The sequence below is a fragment of the Peromyscus eremicus genome, chromosome 1 (assembly GCF_949786415.1).
Source record: "Peromyscus eremicus chromosome 1, PerEre_H2_v1, whole genome shotgun sequence".
Lineage (NCBI taxonomy): Eukaryota > Metazoa > Chordata > Mammalia > Rodentia > Cricetidae > Peromyscus > Peromyscus eremicus.
The window spans coordinates 24,393,182-24,420,101 of record NC_081416.1 but is presented as its reverse complement, the minus strand read 5'-3'; the positions used below and the strand labels follow the sequence as shown (position 1 = coordinate 24,420,101).

The following is a 26,920-nucleotide window of genomic DNA, read 5'->3' as shown; positions in this document are numbered from 1 at the left end:
GTGACATCATGTGTTCCATCACCAGGATGAAGGGACCCACAGGGAAACTGTAAGAATGACAGGAAGACACGGGCACTCGGAAATCAGTGGAAGCTGGTTAGATGGCTTCAGGCCCACGTGGCTCTGACCTCTCCCTGCTTTACACCGGAGCCCTATGTTATATTTTCCAGTCCTGAGCCCTGTGTTCCCTCCTCTGTGAACTGGGTGGGACTGGCAGGAGGAGGGGGTGAGTACAAACAAGACGGACCGGGTGAGCAGGGCCACGCATTCTCCACCCACTCACCTCATCAAAAAACGGATTGTTCCCTCTCTTGATTCTTGTTCGGTGTGTCTGGCCACAGATGTGGACTTTCACTACGGGCCTTATGTTGTTGCCACTTAACTGTCGGCCCTCGATCACTCTGACACGGATCTGCAAGCACAAAGCAGCATTGTTACCAAACCTTCCCGACTGGATGGTGCGAAGGAATCCTCAGGCGTCACCTCAGCTCTCCGGCTCACAAGGATGGCTAAAACCAAGCAGGCAGTTTTTACTGTACTGAGACCCTCAGTCTAGAAGGGGCCATCTCTGACCATCTCCAACATGGGAACTGTGGCTGGGTTTCTCAACCCAGACCAGCTGAGCAGGAGAAAGGGTTCAGAGCTAGCCTGGGAAAAGCAGGGCGGGCTGAGGTCCCAGCCCTGTAGCCCTTCGCCTGGTCTTCAAGTGTCTCTGCGATACACTCATGCCAAGAGCTAAGGAAAACGCAACAGGGACTGGAGCTGCTATTCTTTGCTAGTTAGCTCCCACCTACTAACAGGGAAGGAAGGTTCTGGTTACATCACTCCGAACAGCTTGTTTTCTCTCACTAAACCCTTAGTGCTTGTAGGGCATGGGACTCTCCTTTCTGGGTTCACCCCCTTATATCCCCTTTAGCAGATGAGCCCTTCCCATAGGAGTGGGTCTATCCTGACATCACAGCAGTGGCTGGGTCATGGGCCATGGGTGACAGTGAGTACACAGAGCAGCAGATCCCTTCCCACCTGGAAATCCTGTGGCTTGTTAGACAGCATCCGCCGGCTGCTCTTCCCTTTGGTGATCCTCCGAGCAAGCTGGGCCTCTGACAGTGTCCCAGATGGCCCCTTGGGCCCAGAGCCTCTGACCATACCATCTACCCTGTCTTCATCTCCCTGGTTTTCATCCTCTTCTTCTGAAATATGGAAAGGGGGTCCAGTTAGCAATGGCCCTTAGCCTGTAACCCTCTAGCACCCTGGCTTCCTGGACGTGTCCTGTTCTCAAGGTAGCAGGTGAAGGAGATGCTTTTGGTGGCCCTGAGTGGCAAGCTGGGACTTAGCTACAGCTTCTTTAAGAAAATGCATTCATAGTGTATTAGGATCATTGGTCAGGTTGCCTTCAATGAAACAAGAGAGCCCAGGGAGAGGAGTACTGTGGTCTTGGATTGGCTGTGATGTGAGCTCTCATCTCAGGAGCCAGCTTCAGATCAGGGGCTAGAGAGATAAGGAAATGCCATGGAGAGCCAAACTTGTAGACACACTTCAAGCCCCCACCCCCTGCTTCTCACTGCAGGTCTTCCTCTGAAGACTGACCCAGGAGCCACGTTGGGATCCCTCCTGTTCAGGTTCTTAGTTCATGATCATCGTGATCGCCAAGAGTGCCCTCATGGCAGATGAAAACTTCCCTTTTCTTGCCAAGTAGCCACAGTGGCCACGTCCTGCCCCTGTCTTCCTGTCTGTTCCTTCAACACTCATCTGGCCCCTCCTTTCCCTCCCTGCCACTTCACGGATTCAAGGGAGAAGTTTTCCCCACTTAGCAGGTTAATGTCCCCACCCTCTGCTGTCTCTACGGTCCTACTCCACAAATGCCCCCTGACTCCTTCCTTCTTCCTGCCTTCAACCACACAGAAACTTTTCTTTCCCTACAAAACTGAAAATCAGCTCTGCCTATCTCCTCTCCCCTCTCTTCCATTCACTAAATCTTTGAAATTTATTGACAAACTGGAGCTTTTCATTTCTTAACAGACAGAAAGGGGGTGGGACGATGGCCCACTCAGCAGAGTACGACACAAGTGCTGAGGGAGCCAGAGCCAGACAGATCCCTGGAGCTTGTTGGCTAAGCAGCCTTGCTGATCCAGTGAGCCTCAGGTTCAATAAGAGACTCCCATCTCAAAGAATAAGGTGAAGAGCAACTGAGGAAGTCATCAGACATTGACCTCTAGACACACTCGTGACAAGACTTCAAACTCCTGGTTGTCTATAGAATATAATCTAAGAAAGCCTAGAAGATGAAAAATAGCAGCATTTGTTCAATCTACCTTTGGATCCTGAACCTCCCCCTTTCAGGGCTGAACAACAGGAAGTGTTCCATGAAGGGTGAGGGAACCCCAAGGTCTTGCTGAACACACCCTCTGCACAGGTTGTCTCCTTACCAACATGCTAGCACCTATGCTGGCATGGATGTGACCCAGAGCCACAAACAATGACTGACTCTGTCATGTCCACAAAGCACAATGCCCAGCTAGGAACTGCTGACTGAAGGGGTGTAGCATCTTCCCAGCACTATCCTAACAAAGAGCTACAAACTGCGTGGCTTGAAGCAATGTTCTCTGGCAGCTCTAGACTCTGGAAGAGAACTCTCAGGTGTTGGCCGAGGCATATTCCACATGAAGCCTCTGAGAAAGAGTTCTCCTGCCGCTTCCCACACAGTGGCCCCTAGTGGTTCTTAGCAGCTATGCCTCACTCCAGTAGGTGCCTGTGATCATGTGACCTATTCCCTGCACAGATGAGTACCCTTACTTCATCTCCTAAGGACACCAGTCATGGGATCTAGAGTTTGCCATAATCGGGACAACCTCATCTTAACCAACCACATACACGTACTATTTCCAAATGATGGGTTCTGACATTTCACATACACATGACGGTTCAGGGGACATTACTCAACCCACTAGAGAAGGCATCTCTTGATTCTTCCTGGTTTGCTTAACTACTTCTCTACATGGGCAGCCCCAGTCCACACCACCCACACCACCTTCCTGTCTGGTGCTCCCTCCATTCCTTCAGTAGTTTCCTAGGCATTGGAGCCTGTGATCCAACATTGCAGTTGCCATGCACGCCCTTCAGCCCTTCTCCTCTCATGCATCATACCCATGTGCTTGTTCAACTCTGGACTTCTTCTCCCTCTGCATCTAGACAGCTCAACCCAGCTGAGAAGGGCACACACCATCTCAACTGGTCTCACCAACCTTAAGTGGATGTCTGGGGTGGCCTGGCTATCTCCAACATTTCTAAGGCAAAGTTTTCTTGGATCCTGACCTGAGAGGGCTGCTCTAAGTCACCAAGGTCACATCGGTTCATCTTTCTCAAAGCCTACCTTTTGCATTGCTGAGAATATGCCCAGGATAATGCACGAGCTAGTCAGGCATTCTACCACCAAGCTACACTCCCAGCCTCCAACACCCAGAAGTTATTTTTACCTGGAAATCTTCATTCTCCATTAACATTCCTGCTTATTTCATTGAGATAACAGAGCCTGGATGCAAATATCTCTATTTTTTTCAACTATAAATCAACCATCTTACTAACATGTGTGTTCTCTCCTGAAATAACCACAACTCCCAACTTCAGACCAACTACTACATTTAAATAGATCTCATCTCCTCTTGCTAGTTAAAATTGCCTTCAACTACAGAGTGGGTTGCAGGCCAGCGTGGGCTACAGTGGGACCCTGCCTTAAAACAACAACAAATAGAGCTTACTAGTTAGAGACCCTATGTGCCATTTAATCCAGTCTCCTGATGGTGCAAGTTATTAGAGGATCGGAGAGGTTGACAACCTGAGAACGCACCAATGTTCAGAATCAGATCTGCTGACTCATTGCAGCTCAGAGTCTTAGTGTCCCCGTCTAGCTGTGTCCCTGTACAAATGCCACCCTGCTTCCTAACAATGACAGACAGTGTTACTTGGTCAAATCCTCGTAAGCTTCGATCACCCGAGCCCTTCCCAAATGCTAGTAGCTCTTTATGTAACCCTTATTCTACCAGGGATGTTTCCATTAATACTCGGGACTGGTCCCCCATCATAACACCAGCAACTCAATCACATGAGTCTTCCCGATTCCTAAAATGAATTATTTTCTTTCCAGAAACTTAACGGTAATATTTTTGAAGACTGCCACTCTATGCAATCCTGGTAACAGGGACAGTTTCTTATCCACCATAGAAAAGCCAGCAGTGTGCAGACACCTTACACTACAGTCACATTAGCCTCTGGCATCCTGACTGCCTCTTTCCCCATGGGTGCCAACCGCTCTGCTCCTTCCAGGCACCCTCCTCATGAGCTTTCCCCACCCAGAAGAAGACAGTACAGATGTTACCACATCTGTGGGCTACCCACTGCCCTCACACTGCTAGGGAGGGAGAGCCTGGCAAGAGGTCCAGGGTAGGCAGGGCTGCCTAGGGATGGCACTGAGGAATAGCGCTTGCCCAGTCACCTCGACCTTCATGCTAGGGCACACAGACCTCTTCTCCAGGCTCTCACACCACTCATTCTTTCTGCCTAAGCACCCACTTAATCCTTTCTGTTCCCAATAAAAAAGGCTTTTCTAGAATAGTCTCTCCCTCTCCACCCCTTCAGCCAATATTTACCATTTTCCTATCGCCACCATGTTGGCCTTCTTTGCCTATGATATTAATCTGGCCTCTTATAATGAAGTCTGGCTGGATGTCTGTACTGGTCAAGGTAGAATCTTATGATCTTGAAAAAAAGGTCATTGTAAACCAGAACATTATCTTCAGAGTAAGGTCAAAAATATAATACAGAGGGCCTGGAAAGATGGCTCAGAGGTTACGAGCACTGATTGCTGCTCTTCCAGAGGTCCTGAATTCAGTTCCCAGCAACAATATGGTGGCTCACAAGATCTATAATGAGATCCAACGCCCCTCTTCTGGCCTGCAGACGTACATGAAGCATTCATATACATAAAATATATAAATAAATAAATCTTTAGACAGATTATACTAAGAAAAAATATAATATGGAACATAAAAAAAGGAAGCTTAGAAACACAAAAGGGTAACATAGCAGTAGGATTTTAAATTCCAATATTTCTGGGTTTCTTTTCTTTTCTTTTTCGAGACAGGGTTTCTCTGTGTAGCTTTGCGCCTTTCCTGGGACTCACTTGGTAGTCCAGGCTGGCCTCGAACTCACAGAGATCCGCCTGGCTCTGCCTCCCGAGTGCTGGGATTAAAGGCGTGCGCCACCACCGCCCGGCTTCTTTTCTTTTTCTTTGTTGTGGTCAGAAGTTTATAACTGTGTGCTACTGTAAGATATTCCTTATCCTTCCATCCCAACTGTTGGATAAATAGCACTAAGTGTGCCCCAAGAAACTTCTGACATGGTATACACACACACATACACACACACACACACACACACACACACACACACACACACACACTGAAGCATACTGAAGAAAAGTACTTAGCAAACAGTGAGAGAAACACGTCTGTCTTTGCTAGCACAGTGTTGATACACTACCTCATAGGCCTGTTGGCATAAGGTGACTGGGTAAACATGCAGTAATTTGTTTGGCTCCTTTAAATTTTTTTCATTTTATTTTATGTATTTGGGTGTTTGGCATGTGTATATGTCTGTGCACCCTGTTCATTGAAGAGCTTGAGAAGGCCAGAAGAGGACATTGGGTCCCCTGGAACTGGAGTTACAGATCACTGAGAGCCTGCATGTGGGTGCTAGGAATTGAACCCCTGTCCCTGGAAGAGCAGACGGTGCTCTTTAACCACCAAGCTAGCACTCCAGCCCCTGTTTGGCTCCTTTTTGGAGAAGAATTTATCGCATTTGCTGGGCTGTTACTTTTATTTGTTGTTACTCAGTTTATATTTTTTCTTTCTACTAACTGTGAGCTCCTTGTGACCCAATACTGCCCTTCTCATCTCTGCATGCAACGTGCACAGGTATCAGTAACTGTTTTTCTGAAGTAGATCGAATTTAGCTCCAAGCAAAAACACTTTGTTGTTCATGAAATGATATAAATTTGAAATACTGGAGTCGGTCTATGAATGAAGTTTTGCTTTTCTTTAGCTGGGCAAAGTATACATTTAACAGATGGTTCTTTAAAAATAGATGTGAGGTTTTAAAAATAGTTCATTCTGGTAACAGAAATATACACTCCAGCCAAGCTGACTGGCAGAAGGTGAACAAGTTGCCATGGTAACAAGTTTCCAGGCTGCCAAGTCTATAGACTGGCTCAGCCCATCTTTCTGTTATAGGACCAGCTTCAAAGGCAGTCCGTGAAGGGGATATCTTTGATACAACACACTGTCAATCAATCGCCAATGCACACAGCTCTGAATCTTCCATCATTTTGACATAAGGGCTCATCGAAAGCATTCCTTCAAAGGGAACTCCTGCAGAGTTCGGTTCTTCGGTCCATGGCAATGACTAGTTTCTTCAGCTTGCAGAGGGCATTCTCTGACCATCTTACCTTTGTGTTATACTAAGATTTCACATTTCTGTGTAGCAGCCACTGTGGGAGTAGATGCCTCTCACAGCACTCATCACTGTCAATAGTGCTGGCAGATGTATCTCAGGAGAATGAGACTTTTTTTTTCCTTCCTGTGCCTTATGAGGTCTTTTCTGTGATGCTTGCATTTTAATAAGCAGATATTTCTTTTGTATTCAAAAAAGATAACAAGCTAAAATTACAAAAAAAATTGAAAATATCTATATAAGTTAAGAGGAGTAAGGTGCAATAATTCTAGGCCAGGTGTCCTGTGTATGCCATTAAGATGTGTAACAGTAAGGCCAACAGTTGTGATCTTATCTTCCATAGGCCCCCATTCTGATACACACACACACACCTACACACACACACACCTACACACACACACACACACACATACACACACACACACACACACACACACACACACACACACACACACACTCCTTTTCCCTCCTTCTGTCTTCCTTCCCTTTTTGTACATCCTCAAAGAAGTGTCTTTCAACCTGAGTCTGAGGCCAGCATTCTGAACGTCACCCCTGACCCAGCCTCGGTGAGGAACCATGTTATATGACAAAGAATACTTTCAGATTAAAGAGTCTTGTCCTTTTTCCTAAATCGAGAAATTTCACCTTGTCGGATCACACTTACACTGTCCCCTGCTCTTACACAGCCTGCTCTTTTGCAGTACAGAGCATAGTGATGGTCTTTAAAACCCTAATTCAGGGAACCTGAGGGCTGATCCGTCTCCGCTGTAGTCCAGCCCGTCAGGCCGATCAGGATTGTGGGAGCCTCTATAGGAGACCCGGCACGTGCTGGCCCGGTGTCTGCCATCCAGCTGCAGGGAGGCAGCCGCCTGGGCCTGGGTAGACTCTCCAGTCTACAGTGCTACCAGGACACCAGGCTTCTTCTACAGACGACATCATGCCAAGTACTGAGAAACAGCCTCGGTAAAGGGAGCCTTTGGGGGGAGGGGGGGTGGAGTGGACTTTCTTCCCTGTGAGGGTCGCTCATGTCTAAGGAAGCAGAGAGACCCACTCTGGGGAAACCATATTTGTGCACGGAGTAGTTTGGGCTCCTATGGACGATCTAAGGAGACAAAATCTCCCTCCACCTTAGGTAGTTTCATAAACAGCTTGTTCTGAAAGCCTTTCTGTTTCTCTGGGACAATACTCATTTTCAGTACCACTGTCATCCCACCAAAAACATCAAGGGAAGTCAAACTCAGCTTTGTGAAAGACTGCCCCTGTCCAGAGTGACATCTGCTGACAAAATGACTCCAAGTGGCTTGTGCGGAAGGAAATGACTAGAGGACAGAGGGGGTGTTTGGGGGAGGAAAGAGGATCAGGGCTCAGAGGAAGAAAAAAGTCCAAGGGCCGGTGGCTGAGAACGCATCCCAGCAATCACACCTTTGGGAGCTGTGACACATGAAGGGGAGCAGGGAAGCGGCTCGTGAATCTCACAACCTGAGACACTGTATCCATTGGAAATCACAAAGCTGAAACACCACCATAACGGTGCTGCAGTCTGTGTGTACTGGATGAGCGCTGGGAGGGTGCTCGCCATGGGAGCTGTTTCAGCATCGCCCTACCAGAAGGGCATTTTGTAAACCACTGCACCTGTCTGGTGGGCAGGGTGCTACGGGCACTGCTGAGGCAGTTTCTTTAGAGACTCTGTGTGCTTTAGCTGATTCTCCTTGGGTCATCAGGAAGGTCAACTTACCACCCATGCCTGGCACACTGGTCCCGCTCGGGTCATTTGGATGTGGAGCAGAAGGTGGGTTATAGCCGATCACCAGGTCAATGGTGGCCTGAGTAGAAAGAATCCATTGCACAGAGAATCAGGGCAGGGAAAAGAATATCACAGACTCAGTATGAACAGTTCAGTAGGGGTAGGAGTCTTGGAAGAGCTGGGCAAGAAAGTGAGACTGGAAAGGCGGGGAGGGTGATGTCACACATTGGACTGTGCCTGTCTTCCCCCAGGTGAGCCAGGGCAGAGTGAGAAAGAAGCCGCTTTGTCACAGGTTGCCAAGGGCAACCTCACTGACTGAAGTAAAACTGTAACAAGCTTGTGTGAACTTGTAGCTAGCTAGTGGAGACGGGCCTCTGCTCATAGAAATATCAACAGAGATGCTCGTTTAGAATGATTACTTCATTTGTTGCTCATGAATACTAATTACTAAGGTTTATTTTTATATTTCTCTCCAGGAAAGAATTTTAAGTAATTGACAAAATGGTATATAATAGCATAGTCATAAGGCAGAATGAAAGGGGAAACCGAGTCTGATTAAAGAGAAATGCACAAATCATAAAGATAACGTAATTGTCATCCCTCCTGTGTTAACTGTGAACCCAAGATACCCAGGAATCAAACAAAAGGGCACCAAAGCAAAGCTTATGTCTCTATATTTCACGGACCTACAAGACTTCAAAACAGTTTGCTGGGGAAAAAAAAAATATTACCTCTTTCTCTTCAGTACCAAGAATGGGAACCAGGGTCTCACATATGCTATGAAAATATTCTGACCCTGAGCTACACCCTCAACCTTGAAGAAGAGTTGACAACTTTTATTCCACCAAACACATGCCCATTGCCTACCACAATCATTTCATAAAAGAAAGGCATGTTAATACCCAAAGTGAGGAAAGACAAACTTTAAAATTAAGGAAGTCTTTTGCAAATGAGGATTCTCACCTCACATCTGCTACCCCAACACACTCACACACACACACCAGGTTAGAAGATAAAATACAGGGACTGGAGAGATGGCTCAGTGGTTAAGAGCACCAACTACTCTTGCAGAGGACTGGGGTTTGATTCCCAGCACGCACATGGCAGCTCTGTAACTCCAGCCTCAGGTGATCTGACACTCCTTCTGGCCTCTGTGGTCACTGTGTGCACCTGGTGCACAGACATACATACAAGCAAAACACTCCTTCACATAAAATAAAAATAAAGGTTAAAAAAATGTTTTTAGTTTGAGGCCAGCCTGGTCTCCAAAGCGAGTTCCAGGACAGCCAGTGTTGTTATACAGAGAAACCCTGTCTTGAAAAACAACAACAAAAACAAATAAAACAAAAATTTAAAGAAGAAAAAATAAAGAATAAGATATCCTAATATTTATGACATATCAGTGCTAAAAATGGTTCATCATTTCTCTGAAGTCCAAATCTAAGTGGGCCTCTCTTTCTTCATTTACGGGTTTGCTAGGGCTAGTGACTCCCACGTATGCATGTACAGACACATGTCTGTATTGATCCTGTTTTTTCTTGTCTGTTCATCAGTGAATGTTTTCTCATGGATCAGCACATTTGGTGCCTGAGACTGGCCTGGGGACACTGAACAGATTAGTCAATAGGCCTACCCACAGACCCATAGCAAGCCGCAGTCACAAGAACAGCATGGCTATGGTTCTATGGCTACTTATTCCACAGACCAAGGCTCAACATGAAGGCTATGTGCCAGCACCTTGGGCCTCAAATTTAACATGAGAAATTGTACTTTTAAAACCCAGTGGAGCCCATGGTGACTGATCCTCAGATTGCTGTTTTACATGCCCCAGTCCCAGTTGCCCCAGTATTACTAGGGACACTTAGGAATCTCAGTGGGGTGAGGGCATCCCAGGGGCAGTGTTCATCTCATAGTTCTGCTGCGTTGGACAGTCCATGAGCTTTCTTCCGTGCTTTATAAAACACCAGCAATCCGAAAAGAACACAGACGTCCCATCTCGCCTTGGCATCATTTCTCTCGGCCAAGTTTTGGGTAGTTAGATGACAGAGGGCATTCTGAATGCACATGTTGTGATTAGAATCCTGACTCATGGCAAGCTGATAGCCCCGGAGATCAGTGCAGCCACATTGGCATCCTCTCCCCTGGATTCCAAGAGGGCTCACCTGTGACAAGGCTTACAGTGATGTCTGTAGTATAAAAATTTGGCTCAGATTTACAAGCAAAGCAAGTTGGTTGGAAAATGAAGGAGTTAGAAGCATGCTAGCTTTTGAAGACTTCTTAGTAGGTACATGACATCTAAACCTGAGTTACTTGAGCAAAACACACTTGAATCCTTTTTTTTTTTTTTTTTAACTCGGTATCTCTTTGTGTATCCCTGGCTGGCCTGGAATTTACTATGTAGATCAGGCTGAAACTCAGCCTCCTGATTGCTGGGATTAAAGGTGTGAACCACCACACCCAGCTTTGAATTCCAGTTTTATGTTAGATAATATATACTTATATAGAGGGGCTGGGAATCAGAAAATATTCATCAACCAATGTGGTGACAGTTACCATGATATTACTATTATAACACAGAAGGTAATAAAAAAAAAAAACCTTCTGTATGTCTGGTATGTTCTCAAAGCTACCCAAAGCTAACGGCCACCACCCAAATGCCAACACTCACATGGATAGCATTGAGCTATATCAAGAGGGGTCCAGCTTACCATACGGAATTCTATCGAATCAAATCAAATCTCAAATTTGCTGGCTCTGTGACTGAACACTGAGGAAGATAAGGCCCATATCATTGACAAAGGGACCCATTTATCATGAAGTCAGACTTCCAGTATTTTGTATAGTGAGCCGATTGTCAAACGAAAGTCTTTCCTAAATGAGGTTTTACTTAACCATCTTATTTTGCCTTTTCACAAAAGCAGAGAGCTCACCCCAGTGTCTTGTCCCTTTTCATTCAGCAGGGAGATCTGCTTGTAGGGCAAGGATCTGTTCTGGTCCCCGATCAGGTCCTTCAGGGAGACACTTGCTGTGCCAATTAATCTGCAGGGAGACAAGAAAACACACAGCAGCCTAAGTGGGGGCATGCATCCACAGACCCTTAGGACACTCAATGCCCTCACATCCATCCATCCTGGTAACTGTCCTGGCAGGAACGCTGATACTCATGCCCCTCCCTTTGGCTATCAGACTATTGAAACAGTGGTCCCCAAGAAATTAGAATTCCCCAAGGAGACTCATTTGAGGAGACGGAAGAGGTTAAAATGTTGTACCAGCCAGAAGAGGAACTTAGGGGGGACTAGTGATGATAGGTCATTGATGGGTGGGACCACACCTTGATCAGGACTACTCAATTCTGGGTACCCATTACCCCCTATTAAACATAAACCACATATCGGGACCCCAAAGACGGACTTGGGGGCAGTTTACCTCTTTACTTGTTACTCTCCCCAGGGTGGCCACACTGGATAAACCTCCTTTCCCTGCCTTTTGCTATTAGGTCTCTCTTTAATTGGCTTCCTGAGGATGGGTAGCTGAGCCTAGCTTGTTAGGGTTGCCAGGGAACAGGCTTTGACCCTAACATCTCATTAAAATCACCGCAAAATGAATGTGGGCCAGAGTATTTCACATGAACAGAACATATGTTACTTCTCCATGACAAGGACTCATCTGAGAGTCAGACTAACCATGTCCACAAAATTCTGACTACCATGAATGAGGGATCCATTGAGCACAGGCCCCCAGACTTCAGAAAGAGAGAGATGTAAGAAAAACCTCAGTAGTCAAGGAAAGCAGTCCTCTCTAACGGGGACTTAAAAGGATCCAGACCACTGCCCACTGGACAGTATTTCCCCAAGTCAACCTTCTCGATGTGTTGCTTTAATACTAGGCTGCTGGGGCTAGTCTTAACAGATGGGGCTGACTCGCTAGCCCATACCCTCTGCCACAGCATCCAAATGAAGATGTACTCTCTGCTCTCTGTTTCTGGTCCCAGGAATCACTGCAGGTCTCTGTCACTCACTCCTCTGCTCCCTGTTGCACAAGACCGATGGGCAGAAAAGTACATGGTGTGCTGGTCTCTAGCATATGCTCCCTGGGCACACTGGTTGCTTCTGTTTTGCTCAACCCATTGTCTGGAACATGGCAGGCACTTAAAAGGTCTTGGTGGACTGGTAGGAAGGATGAGTAAGTCTACAGGTACTGCGAATGAATATCTGAAAATTTTATATAATTAAGGCCTGTTTTAAAAAGGTGGTTTGTTTTCTTGTAATAGAACACACATCCACAGGGAGTTAATATTAAAAAGTTTAAAGGAAAAAGTAACCCATGGAAAATTGTCTGTAACTTGGAGGATGTAACCTGAAATGTGGGTGGAGGAGGGATCAGAGAGGCACGGAGCCTGGGGGCTTTCATTTTAATGTGCAGACTGCAAAGGAGGCTAGGAGAAATAGGAAGAATGATGTCCGGTTACTTACAAGTTGCCTATGTTTGCAGTGACTCATGTTAACAGGTGACAAGAATATCACTAGCATTAAAACAGAAAACTAAGCACTGAGTCCTAAGTGTTGGGGAAATGATTTTTGTGCTTGTGGTGCTACTCAGGACCTTACATGACGCTAAAGCACCCAACCACTGAGCTACATCTCCAAGCCCAAAGAGATTTATAGTTCTGTTCATTCTGTTTTGTTCTGGAGACAGGGTGTGTAGTTTGAATGAGAATGATCCCTATAGGCGCATCTGTTTGAATACTTGGCCCCCAGTTGGTGGAACTATTTGGAAAGGATGAAGGGGTGTGGCCTTGCTGGAGGAGTTATGTCACTGGGGCCGAGCTTCGAGGTTTCAAAAGACTTGCCACTTCTAGTGTGCACTGTTCTCAGCCTCTTGCTGTGGACCAAGATGTGCTTGGAGCTCCTGCTCCACCATTAATTATCTAAGCCCCTGAAACTGTAAGCCAAATTAACGTTTTATTTTGTTAAGTTGCCTTGGTCATGGTGTTTTTTCACAGCAATAGAAAAGAAACTAAGATACAGGGGTTTACTAAGTAACTCAGGATGTACTTGAACTCACTATGTAGCCTAGGCTGGTCATAAACTCAAATTCCTTCTATTTCTGCATCCTGAGTGCTGACATTACTGACTTGTACCACTGTGTGTGTATGCATATGTATGTATGTATGTATGTATGTATGTATGTGTGTATGTGTGTGTGTATGTATGAGTATATGTATGTATGTATGTGTGTGTATGTATGAGTATATATGTATGTATGTTATATGTGTATGTTTATGTATATCAGGATAAGCCAAGCATGGCAATACACACTTATAATCTGAGCACCCAGAAGACAGAGACAGGAGGAATCAAGGGTCCAAGGCTAGCCTGGACTACATAGTAAGACCCTGCCTCCAAAAACATCCAACAACAGTGCATGGTGGAGAGACTGGTTGATTATTTTCATGTAACTCTAAGTAAAGTGTACTTTTAGGCATAAGTAAAAATCAGAAAAATTCATTTTGTAGAAAACTGTTTCATCTTAGAATGTATTGCATTTTCTTTAAAAACCAGGAAGCAGGTTTGGAATATGGCTCTTGCCTATCATGCTCAAGGCCTTGGGTTCAATCTCTTGCACCACCAGAAAAAAAAATAGGAAGTGAAGGCTGAGTATGGATATATCAGTTTTTGAAGTCTTGGTGTTGGTGTAGGCACATCATTTTTGGAGTGACACATGTATATCCATGTTCTCAGACCTCAAACCGTAGGATCTGTAGCACACCACATATCTCAGTGACTTTGGGTATTGAGCTGTTTTACTCTGGGAATAGTAGATTCTATTGCACAAGACCAGAACATCATGGCAGTTTCACAGTTGGCTAGGAATCTGGACTATTTGGCCATGGTTTCTTGGAAGAGTACATGTTCTGATATGTTGCCGTATGTACACACAACTCTCTGCATATGAGAACCATCCCATGTTCTCATTTCTTCTGATATAGCACAAGGCAGCCCCTAGCCAGCAATAGAAAGTCATTTGCCTCCAGAAGGATGAGTGAGCTTTTCACTCCTTGGAGGTCCACACAGCAGTCAGGTCTACCATGTCAGACAATGCTGAGAACGGATGGGAACTTTGTACAGTCCTTAGTGAATGTTAGCATATTAAAACAAAATTAGTATACTTGGAGCATTATTTTCACCTTACTTGGGTTGGATTTCTCTAACACGATGAAGACAGAGTTACACACCCCACTCCACCTCCACCAAACAAAACAGTTACCCCACAGCACGAGATGAGGGCCCTACTATTTCCACCACACTTCCACAGCCCCCACAGACACCCGAGGAGAGTTTTGATTCATGGATTTTTAAATACGACAATCAGCTATGGGGTTGTTTAACTGATATTTTAAGAATAATGAAATGGGGGGCTGGGGTCGATAAAATGTTTGCTGCAAATGCACAATGACCTGGGTTTAGTCTGCACCAAACACCCTAATTGTCATGCTAGAAACCCCATCCAATGACTGAGGGAACTGGATGCAGAGATCCACAGTGGAGCTCCAGGAGTCCAATTGGCAAGAAAGAGGAGGGTTTGTATGAGCGAGAATTGTTGAGACCAAGGATGGATAAAGCACAGGGACAAATAGCCAAACGAATGGAAACGCATGAACTATGGCTGAGGAGCCCCCAGCTGGATCAGGCCCTCTGGATAAGTGAGACAGTTGATTGGCTTGATCTGTTTGGGAGGCATCCAGGCAGTGGGACCGGGTCCTGTCCTCAGTGCATGAGCTGGCTGTTTGAAACCTGGGGCTTATGCAGGGACGCTTGGCTCAGCCTGGGAGGAGGGGACTGGACCTGCCTTGACTGAATCTACCAGGTTGAACTCAATCCTCAGGGGAGTCTTTGCCCTGGAGGAGATGGGAATGGGGGGTAGGCTGGGGGGAAGGCGGGGGTGGGGCGGGAGGGGGGAGAACAAGGGAATCCGTGGCTGACATGTAAAATTAAATTAAATTATACAATAAAATAAAAAGCTTCCTGTCGAGGTGCACAATTGTAGTCTCACTTCTGGGAAGGGGGAGATGGCGGGGGGGGGGGGGGACGGGGGACGGTCCCTGGGGCCTGCTGGCCAGCCAGCCTAGCCCAATCAGGTAGCCTGGGCACCAGTGAGAGAGAGAGAGAGAACTTATTTCAAAAACAACAGAGCTGGCTCCTGGGAAGTGACACCCAAGGTTGACCTTTGGCCTCCTCACCAAAGGTCCATCCGTACACATGATCACTCACACATACACAAAAATTAAAATCACAAGTTTAAAAAGATCAATATAGTAATAACAGCACGCTTGAAAGTCACCTGGGAGGGCTGGGGAGCTGACTCAATGTTTAAGAGTACTTGTGTGTTGTGCAAGCCTGGGGATCTGAATTCAATGTTAAGAGCCAGATGTACTAGCCCACATCTGTAATTCCAGCACTCCTGCCTGGAGGTGGGAGGCATGGACAGGAGCGTGTGAGCCCGCCAGTCTACAGAATATAGAGATGGAAGAAAAAACAAGAAAGACCCTCCCTTAATGAGGTGAAAAGTGAGAACTGACTCTCACAGGTTCACAGGTTGTCCTCTGACTTCCACTCTGCACAGTGGCATGTGCACACTCTCCCACATACACCACAGGCTCTCTCTCTCTCTCTCTCTCTCTCTCTCTCTCTCTCTCTCTCTCTCTCTCTCTCTCATACACACACACACACACACACACACACACACAAATGTGTACTCCTCCTTCTTTTATAGAAAATCTGTCTGGCTTTGTCTAAATATGGTGTTCTTCTGGCAAGAAGGGAAACAAACGTTATCCTTCACAGTCCGTGATTCAAGGTGTAGTTCTATGATTAAGATAATGAATGACATCACACACTTGAACATGTACTGATTTGTTTTTGGTAAAGCCAGCCAGAGCCAGAATGACCTGAGCCTCTTATCAGCAGTAAATAAATCTGAGAACAGGACAGGGTGCCATGCCCAGGCCATGTGGGAAAAGGCCTGATGATGGGTCGGCCAGCATCCTAGACCTCACCACTAATGACATTTGAACCTGAGAACATCCATGTTGTGGAGGCTACCCTGCACTTTGTCAGACATGCAGCAGAACCACTGACGTCCACCCACTTGATGCCCAGGACAGTCCCTTTAGCTGTGACCACCAGATGCATGACCTAGTGTCCTGGAGGACGAAGTCACCCAGGTGGAGAACAGTTGCTGTTGTAACCCCAAGCGTTGTGTTCTAGCTCCCTCTGAGGCCTTGCCTTAGTCCCTGCATTCCCTGAGCCATTGTATTATTGGCAAACAAACGGGTAGAAGTGAATAATGTCACAGGCTAGGCTTACACATGTGATGCATCCTATACAGGTCTATTTAGGGGACTACTATATATTAAATATTTCTCTTCTTACTTTACCACTTTTGATGTGTGTGTGTTTAGAATCTCCTAGAATTGTTTTGGAAACTTCATGAAAGGCAGGGTTTCCACCTTCAAAACTATTGCTCTATAATGTTACGGATCAAAACTAATTCACACACAGTGCAGGGGCAAAGATGAAGTCCGTAACAGAACCATAAAATACAGTGACGTTCCACAGTACAGTAGCAGACAATGGGACTTGGGGCTAACTGGAAAGAACAGGCCTGAGTACATACAAAGCCCATCTGTCAATTTTTTTATGCTGCTCAGTGATTCATGACCTGTTCTGACTCAGCCTGCTGGGTTTCCTTCCCCAGGAGAGGGCAGTCTCAGATGACCGGGCAGGAATGGAGAAAAGTAAAAGTAGCCAACTACAAACTCTAAACTTAATTCTATCTTTTAAAAAGCTTGAGTCCCGCTTCCTAAGATTTACTTTCTTGTCATAAAATTCTGATGGTTTTATTGTGGGGGTGGGGCATGTAAAAGAAAACTTGTTGTACGTGTGTGTGTGTGTGTGTGTGTGTGTGTGTGTGTGTGTATGTGTGTGTGTGTGTCTGTCTGTCTGTGTCTGTGTGCGAGTGCATGAGAGACTACGTGTAAAGACTGTGTTTTGTTAGAGCCTTGGAAGATAATCTCAGACATTTCACAGTGAGGTTGAGTTGAGCAGAGATGTAAACAGATGCAGCTCCGGAGACCTTTGACTGTGAACTGAAGGAAGACTGCCTCCGGCCAGTCTTGCAGGACAGCCAGCCAGGCCTGTTTTCTGAGCCGTTGCCTGGATACGGAAAACTATGAGAACATCGGGAATGATAGCTTGGCCTCCTACACAAGGGACAGGAACGGTTCAGTCTGACCATAAGCTTATTTCCTTTAAAGGAGGTGACATTGAGTCAAGGGCCTCTTTTTCCCCCTATTACTAATATGATACTGTAACTAGGCCAAGATGATGGGGTGTGCTGGTAATGGGGGCGCTTTGCCCTGTGGCTCACAGAAAAGTAAGAGCCTCCTATGGACAGCCCCCTAGACTACAACAGATGGGCCACAGACCCTAAAGGAAACTACAGCGGAAGAAATGCCAGGGCCCTGGCTCTGCAGCTCTTTGGGGAACTAACAAGCTCCTGGTGCATCTGACACTGAAGGAAACCCAGGTCGCCGCCCCTTCCATCTGTGACTGTCAGGCCTCTATGCCTGTCATGGACCTAATTCTAAGCCAGGGGAATGACCTGACGACTAGATGTTATATGTGTGTGTGGGGGGGAGCCAAGCTAGTCAACTTTGCTATGTGGTGTCAGTCAAGAACCTCTTCATCGCCACTGTGTTCCTCTGCAAACATGCAATTGGTTTTAAAAAGAGGAATGGAAAGGTTCTCCCCACAGGCTGGGCCCACATTTACAGCCACATGCCTCTGTGGTGAGTAAGGACTCTGCTGGCAGAGGGCCTCTGGGGGTGGCAGGGAGCTCACATAACAGCACAGCAGGTCCCTTCTCTGTGCAGCCCGGACACAGCCCATGGGGACTGCTGGAAATTCCTTCACAAAGGAAAGGAAAATAAATCATACGCTCACTGCTGCTGCCTCTAGGGACTGTAAACAGCCAGAGGACTGCTATCCTCTGGCAGGAGTCTTAGCCTGCAAATGGGCTGGTGACAGAAAAAGTTTCCAAGCTGTCCCCAAGTCTCCTGCGGAAGATCTGGAGAGACCATGCTATCCCATTCTTTGAAGGCTCAGGCTCTGGCTGCTTGCCTTTGTCATTTTGGTTGGGCCTGTATGGGGTTTGTATCACTTCCCCACACTGCTCCCTCCTCTGGGCCTATGCCCATCAAGCTCCTCCTGCATCCTGAGAATGAGAGAATAATCATCCCCCCCTCCACCCCCAACCAAGAGAAACCAGACTGGCAGGAGAAGCAAGCAGCAGAAAAAGGTTTGCACAGCCCAACTTTCTCCTAGGACCCTTCTCCTAGGCAGAGTGTGCGCTTCCTTCTGAGGTTCAGATCTGACAAGGGACCCACTGAATTTAACAGGTCTGCCACCCTGGATATCGGGTTGACCCCCTTTAATAACTATCAGACTCTATCTCCCACGTGACTGTGACATGGGGATACCCTGGCCTGCCTTCAGCAAGAATCCTTTTAGGTTTGCCAGAATTCCCCCACATCCCTGATGTTTCCTCTTAGAAATTTTCCATCCACTGACCCCTTCCTGCCCCTTGGCTATGAGGTCACATTTGGCTTTGCTGTGTAGGGACTTGAACCCCATCTCTCTCCTCTACTGTAGTTCATCTGTCCTGTACCTGTGGCGATGGCCCTGGGTATTCTTCCTCAGCATGTGGCACAGAACAGTTTCCTCTTGGACACAGCAGTGACAGCAGTTCATAGCACCAGAGTCCCTTACTAAGGTAAATGCCCCTCAAAGGGCACTCCCTCCGTTCTCAGATTCAATTGCACCAGAGGGGCCCATCCCCACTGGTCTCTGATTCTTGCCCCAACTGTCCCAGAAACAGCAGTAGCAGCAGCAGCAGCAGCAGGTATCTGCAGATTCCCAGAGCCTAGAGTGGGATTATTTAAGGTGATTCTTTTTCTTTACTTTTATTTTTATTTTATGTGTATGAGTGTTTTGCCTACATGTAAATTAGTGCACTGAATGCATTCTTATTGACCATGGGGGCCAGAAGAGGGAGCTGGGTCCTCTAGAACTGGAGTTACAGATAACTGTGACCCACTGTGTGGATGCTGAGAACTGAACCCAGGTCCTCTACAAAAGCAAGTGCTCTTAACCATTAACCTCTTCAGAACCTTCAGATGATTCTTACACTCATGGTCTCTTACCAGGAACTCTCATGGGGGCCTGGAGAAGGTGGCTGGCAAAGTAGAATCAGGAAGTGTTTCAAAATCATTCAATATGATCATATAGAGTCATAGCTGAGAAATGTGTATAGAAATCTAGTTATCTCCTGTGGGGCGTTTACCCACCAACCCCACAGCTCCCCAGAGTTTTCTTGAGTGTGAGCAGCAGGAAATATTAGATAGAAGGATTTATACTTCAGAGATAAACAGATAGGAAATAAAGGATAGCCTCGAGAGGGCCTGGAACCTTTTCCAACAGGCCCCAACTGCCTCTGCCCCGGGGTATTTATAGAGACGCCAAGGGGTGGAGCAAAAGACCTCCCCCCAGCACAGCCAAGTGCAGACCATCTCAGACACCTGCACTCAGGCCTGTGGACCTAATCATCCTCTATGTGGACATGCTGGGTAAAGCCACGAGGAACCTGAAAATGGGCTCCCACAATCTCCCAGAATAAACTGTAGTCAACAGAACTCCATCAGTATCTAGACACTCTTCCCACGGCCTTCCCTTCTTGCTCCAGACCAGGATTCTTAAAGACAGCCCTGAGGCGTTCTTCTTGGCCATTCAAAGGCACCATGGGCTTAAAAAAAAATCGCAGACATAGTGGTCCTCCACAATGTTCCCAAACCTGACGTGGGCAGGCCTTCTCTGCACTCTTCACCAACTCCACACCCTCAATATGATTTCTTACAAATGGCTATAGTCAGGCAGGTGAGATGCCTCAGCAGATAAAGGCTGCTACCTTCAAATATAATGACTGAATTTGATCCCTGGTACCCAGATGGTAGAAGAAGAACACTGATCCCTGCAAGTTGTCCTCTGACTTCCTCATATGCATTATGGCATGTGTATTCACACACACACACACACACACACACACACACACACACACACGCACACACACACATTAAATAAATATAATTGTGATTAATGACTGTACTCTGATACTTTACTCTTTCCACTTGATCAATTCTGTTCTCTTGGTGCTCAAGGGTTTTAATCTATGCTTGCTTTCTGCAATAGGTCAGTGGGGTTTCCAAACTCTGGCTGTCTAATTGCCTAGACATCAGAATCAGATCAGTTTTTATCATTCATAAACACATTCCTTCATCCATTCATACGTGGGCCTTAGAAGGTAAGGGGACAGCACAGTACAGTGATTATGAAGACATAAACTTAACTAATTTGGACTCAACTTTGTACTATCGCCTGTGAACAAACTAACTTCTCGGAGCTCCCAGATTCTGTATCTATAAATGGGGATGACAGATCTTATCTAATAGTGCCGAGACAAAAGAATAACAACAAAGTCAGGTGGTGGCGGCACGCACCTTTAATTCCAGCACTAGGGAGGCAGAGGCATGTGGATCTTTGTGAGTTGAGGCCAGCCTGGTCTACAGAGTGAGTTCCAGGACAGCAAGAGCTACACAGAGAAACTGTATCTCGAAAAACAAAATAAAACAAATAAAAAACCAAACAACATGTCAAATGCTTAAAAAACAGCTTTAACTATTTCAGATACCACTCTGGAAAAGGAAGCTAAGAAAAGCATGGGAGGACACTTAGAGGGACCTCTGGTCCAGACCTATGCCCAGCCCAAATCCCAAAAGACACGGGGCAGAGCAGGTGGGCATGAATATAAGTTTTCTTAGAAAATGTTGTAATCCTAGCACTCCAGATTCTGAGACAGAAAGATTGCCATGAGTTTGAAGTCAGCCCAGGCTACACACCAAGACAGTCTCAAACAAACAAGGGGCTGGAGAAAAGGCCCAGAGGTTAATAGCACCTGCTCCACAATCATGAGGACCAGAGTTCAAATCGCAGAATCCATGTGATAGGGGAACCCTAGGGTTTGCTGGCTTTCAGCTTAGACAAGAAAACAAAAGCCCCAGATTCAAAGAGAGACCCTACCTCAAAGAAATGGGCAGAGAATGATATAGAAAGACAAGGCTGTCCTCATCTGGCCTCTGCATATACATGCATACGAGCACCTACACAAACATACATGCACATGAATAAAGAAAAAAAAGAAATCTTGAAAAACAAACCAACATGAAACTACTAAAGAAAAAATTAGGGAGCACACTTATAAATATAGGCATTAGGTAAGGACTTTTTTGACAGGACTTTAATCACTCAGGAAATAAGGCCAATAATCAACAAACAGGATCTCATGAAATTAAAAAGGTTTTGTATATCAAAGGAAACTGTCAGTCAAATGAAGGCTGCGACCTCCCAGGCCTAGAGAGGAACCTACTACAGTTGTTTTTGCTAAACAACATGTTGTCAAACTACCTTCTAAATATTTATGCTTATACCCATAGATTAATGCTGCCCTCAACCTCGGCCAGAAGCCTCTCTGCAGTGGACAGCAGTCAATGCAGAGATGCAAATCGGTCAAAGTGCTGAGAATAATAAGTTCTATGAGTGCTCAGCCCTGAATGGGACGTCTATACCAACCCCCAACCGCTACTAAGACCTTCCTGTATCTCATCATCTGCTGCTACTGTATATGTATTTATTTGTTGGTTATCTGTTCCCTCCATTCAAACGAGTGTGTGGGGAAGAAGTTGTTGTTTTCTTTCACTTTGTTTTGCAGGGCTGAGAATCAAACCCAGGCGCTTATGTCTTTCCACTGAACTGTACCCTGACCCTCTGATCAGACATTACCTCTATGAAAGGTGTGGGGTGTCCCCAGTGCCTCCAGCTGTTGCTGACATGCGTTAGGCATTAGTGAGTGTTTGTGGGATGAGTGAGTGAACTGACACTGTCATTAAAGATAGTCCAGTGACTGTAAATAGTTTATATGTTATAAAGCTTCCTCTCTTAAGAGATTGGCCTCTGAAGAGCAATGGGGTCATTGCGACTGCTACTATTATGAAACGCCTTTCTCTTTCACTTCCCAGCACATCTTTCTCAAGATCTATGCTCCATGCTGACCTGCTCATATGACCAAAATGGAGGCCCAGAACTTTTAGGAATGACATTGGCCTCCCTCAGGTCCCGTAGTTCAGTTTCTTACTAGGATTGGACTGTGCACTGCCTTAAGTTACTCCTGTACCATGTGAAATAGTTGTTTCTTTAGGCTGCATCTTGCCTTGAGAGATTCCATTTACAGGCAGCTTTTGAATCCATTTCGAGGAAGCAGGATGACTCTGCATCTGGGGGGACATGTGAACGGCATCATCTGTCAAACACCACCTTCACAGCACAGACCAAAAAATGACCTATTCCTGAGAGTGCAAAGGGTGCGGCCATATAAATTTCTCATGTCACTTGAGACGCTGGGGCCACATGGGCATATTAAAATCTCTCCTGGACCCCATAAAGAGATGGACTTCTGACACTGTGATGGCGACCATCATCTGACTACCTTCTATGTGGTCAAGGGATGGACAGGCAGAGAACTCCCAACTGTCCCAGGGCCTTCAGCTTCATTGGGTCCCCACTGCTGATGTCGCTTACTGGAAGTGTTGTCTGTCTATCTATCTGCTCACTCATCTGAACCTGCTGACCATTCATCTGCTCAGCTGGCCATCTGTCCAGACCAGGTCTGTCCTTCTCACCTCACTGCTGCAGCTCCACTTGGGTCCTTCAGCCCGACTATTACCAACAGCAGCTTCTCCAGCCTCTTGTGCGGCTGGGTTCGGTACCTGGCCCATGCCCAACAGGACTCCCTCACATTTCTATCAGCTTCCCAGCTTTGGCCGCCAGGATTTCTTTGAAATGCCTTGCCTCTTTAACCCTTTGTAGCCTTTCTGTAGTGATGTAACATGCATGCATAAATGCGTGCATACATACATATGTACTTACAAAAATAGACATTTATTGTGTGATGCGTAACATGTGATCTGAGAGTTAATATTAGTAATTAAGGTTGGAATAAAAGAACCTGTGATTGTCTCAGTCCTAGCTATCAAGGAAAGTGGGCTTATCTGGCAAACTACTGCCAATCAAGCCACCGTCCCTTATGACTTTACTGTTAGCGCATAAATCCAGACGCTGTAGAAATACACGGACATGTTTGTCTGTTCCTGAGATCTCTCCAGCGTTCGAAGATACTCATCAGTAACAGCCCCGTCTTCTCATACTGGTGCTGCTCTGCCGAAAATACAGGGTTTTTTGGTTTGGTTGGTTTTGTTTTTAACCCACGCTAGGGATTCTACTCCACAGTCCCCCTGTGTCGTCTGCTCAGGCTTTCACGTGGCTGGTAGGGCTGCTCTCAGCTTTTCTCTTTTAAGAAAACTCTTCCTAAGAGCTTTTCTCTTGTAAGGAAAACCGTAGAGCCCACAGCTGCTGACCTCTCACCAAGCACCCTCAGGAGAGGACAGGACAGTCATTCTCAGGAGGGAGTCAGAGCTATGAGAAAAAACAGGGTTACGGGCCAGAAGGCAAGGTCTTTGACATACCACAGAACCAAAACTTCTCACAAGCAGGACCCCACTTTGCCCCAGAAAAGAGTTCGTTTCGGTCCAAGCCAGCCTTTCTGTCTTCTCCAATTGAAAAGCACTTTGGCTCAGGAAGTTAGCATATTGCACAACTTAAATCTGTCATTTTCGTTTTCTATTTCATATCTCCCCACACCATGTGTTCACACGTACATACTCGTGTCTGCTGGGCTGTCCTCTCGCTCTCATTCTCGAATCCTGACTCTCAACCCTAGAGCATGTGTGCACCCTCGGAGGGAGACGAACAGTTCCGGCCTCGGGATAAGAGGATGTTAGCGTTCCCCAATTCACTCCACTCATTTCCACTTAGGGAGCGGGGCGACCCTCGGTGCTTTGCTGAACTTCTTGAGCCATATTTCTCTCATTGGTCAGTTGAGGGTGTGACTGTCTGACTGAACTGTTACAAAGATTAAATGCAGCTACACGTGGCATAGTTGTAATCCAATCCCTGGATTTCTGGAAACCCACAAAAACAGTGATTATATTGTTCATCAGGAAGTTGAAGTAATGGTTCTCTAATTATATCAAATGTGCCCTAGCCAGCCTTAACTGAGGAAGTACTGTAGTTCCCATTGTAAAGATGAAGGAACTTCTCAAGAGTTACCCAACTAGTAAGTGGCAAAATGAAATCCCACCTAAACCCAGGATAAGGCAGCTGGCTCCTTTGCAGTCTCTTATGCAAGAACTTGGTAATTTTCCTTCTTGGTATATAACTAGGCTTTCCGTTACCTCCTTCTTATGCACAATATAGCAAATCAGAGCCTTGCCCAGGGACCAACATTCCGACACTATTGCTAACTTTACAGTGTGTGTGTGTGTGTGTGTGTGTGTGTGTGTGTGTGTGTGTGTGTGTTGGGGTGGCAGGATGTGGTGGGGGTTTTGCATGAACATGTACATTCATGCAAATGAGAAAAGAACCCTCGAAACACAGGTTCCTGCAGAGATAATTATGGTCATTGTATCTCAGACATTGTCATTTTCATTCTCCAGCAGCCCAATTTCGATCCTGTTTATAACATCCTTGTCTCTACTGCCTACACACGCCTCTATCTTCTTTAATCTATACACTGGCACTGATCCACCATTCACATGTATGACAATACCATCTGGGTCAGTCACTATCCCCCTCTGGGTCAGTCACTATTTGCCTCCTTTCTTTCTTTTGTAGGTCTCCCCCTCTTGACTCTACAGCTTCCTGGGCATCTGTACAATCCTACCTGCTTCTCTCCAACTCTGAGGGACTGCCGAATCTGCCCTGGACCCTCTCACTGCACTGTACTAGGGTACTCAGCTGGCTCACATCGTTCCTCTCCCTCACTCAGGACCACAGCACTATGTCAAGAGCATCTGACGTCTGAAAACTACCGCCACCTGGGTTGTGCACAGTTTTATAATTGTGTCTGGTTGGAGGGTAAATATGCTCCCTGTAATATCGCCTTCACTAAAGCTAAGCTATGGGCACTTTAAGGATGGGGATCCTGATGCTGGGAGACAGCAAGCAACTTGCCCAAGGCCCACTCCCTACTGACTGATAGCGGATCTCTAACCAGCCTCGTGTCTCCAGGTATCAGTGTTTAGCCTCAGTTCTCTTGCCTCCTATGAGCCCAATCTTCAGTTCTACATCTCTTCAAAAGGGCACTGGCTTTGTGAGGACACTTCTGTCCCTTGTGTTTTAATTGTCCTGAGACTTTTGTAGTCAAAACTAAGTCGTCTGAGAACTGTTCCAGAGATCTGAGATAGACAGACTCTACAAAGTGGCCTGTTACTAGTGGGCTGACATGACAGCCACAGGTGACTGTAAATGTTAAATGCCACCCCTGCAGTAGTGTCATAAACACACTTGTTCACTCATTCTGTCAACGAACATTTATTGAGAGCCCCATTGCATGCTGGGCATTGTTACACTGTTCATGCTACAGCATTGATCAGGACAAATATGGACCTATAGTCTAGCAGAAGGACACAAATGACTGACTTAAACAAGAGCCTTGATAATGGAGATGAATGCCAAGCTAAACGCAGCAGCTATGGGGACAGCACATATGCTGAGCACTGATCTCAGACCTGGCCTAATATCTGCTTCCCCATATCACTGCTATACTCATTCAGAGCTGCATAGGACAGGGCAGTGAGAGGTGTGGCTCCTGTGCTATGGTTTGGTGATCAGAGTGGCCAAGGACCCACCGCAAGACGTCACATTTGCAGTGTAAGGGAAAGAGCATCCCATGCAGAGCGGGCAGGAGATGCAGACACCCTCCTTGGTGCCATTTCCTCCTGGGTTCTTTTTTGAATGACATGTGTGCACATGCATGAGTGTGCATCTGAGGACCTGGCAATCTCTCTCATTCCTGCCCATCTAGGAACCAGGCCATTGTTCTGTAGGAACTTCAGTGGATGACAGAGATCAGGGTCCTCAACCTCTCTGAGCCTCAAGTGTCCTCTACTCTAAGGTTGGTATGAAGATTAACTGAGATGCAAAACTATCTTGGGCCACATTTTGACCAGTGCCATATACGAGCATAAATGACTTACTATCTAACAGCACAAACAGGCCATCTTAAAGAAGGAGCCCAGGAAAGGCACCAATACTCTTGACACTGAGAGTGGTCAACTTTTTTGTGGGAAAGGGTTGTCTCTTTTTTAGAAATAGGGAGAAAAATTGCTTCTATTTTAGCAAAGACAGAATCTGTCATTCTACCTACAGTCTTATTCCAACAGGTCCGAGGTTTCCAGAGTAATAACAACAACAACAAAAAGTCAAAACTTTAAGTCTGTATGAAAATGACCTGACTCCATCTCAGGCCTGCTGAGTGAGCTTTGAGCAGGCTACCAAACCACTCTGAGGAAAGGCTCTGGCTTATTGGGTACCTGTTTGTGGGTCCTGGGCTAGCCACTGGTCTCTGCTAAGCTAAGTCCTTACCAAGTGAGGCCATTGCTTGTCT

At 46.3% G+C, this 26,920-nt stretch overlaps 1 protein-coding gene across 1 annotated transcript in view; it reads right to left on the bottom strand.

Annotated features, from left to right (window-relative positions):
- The window catches only part of Myof (myoferlin), a 147,208-nt gene that overhangs the window by 86,554 nt on the left and 33,734 nt on the right, over window positions 1-26,920 (bottom strand). The window contains exons 4-7 of the mRNA XM_059253753.1: window positions 11,179-11,287; window positions 8,240-8,327; window positions 1,024-1,187; window positions 284-412 (exon numbers count right to left, since the gene is read on the bottom strand). Of these exons, the coding sequence (XP_059109736.1) occupies window positions 284-412; window positions 1,024-1,187; window positions 8,240-8,327; window positions 11,179-11,287 (490 nt within the window). The remainder of the gene's footprint in view (window positions 1-283; window positions 413-1,023; window positions 1,188-8,239; window positions 8,328-11,178; window positions 11,288-26,920) is intronic.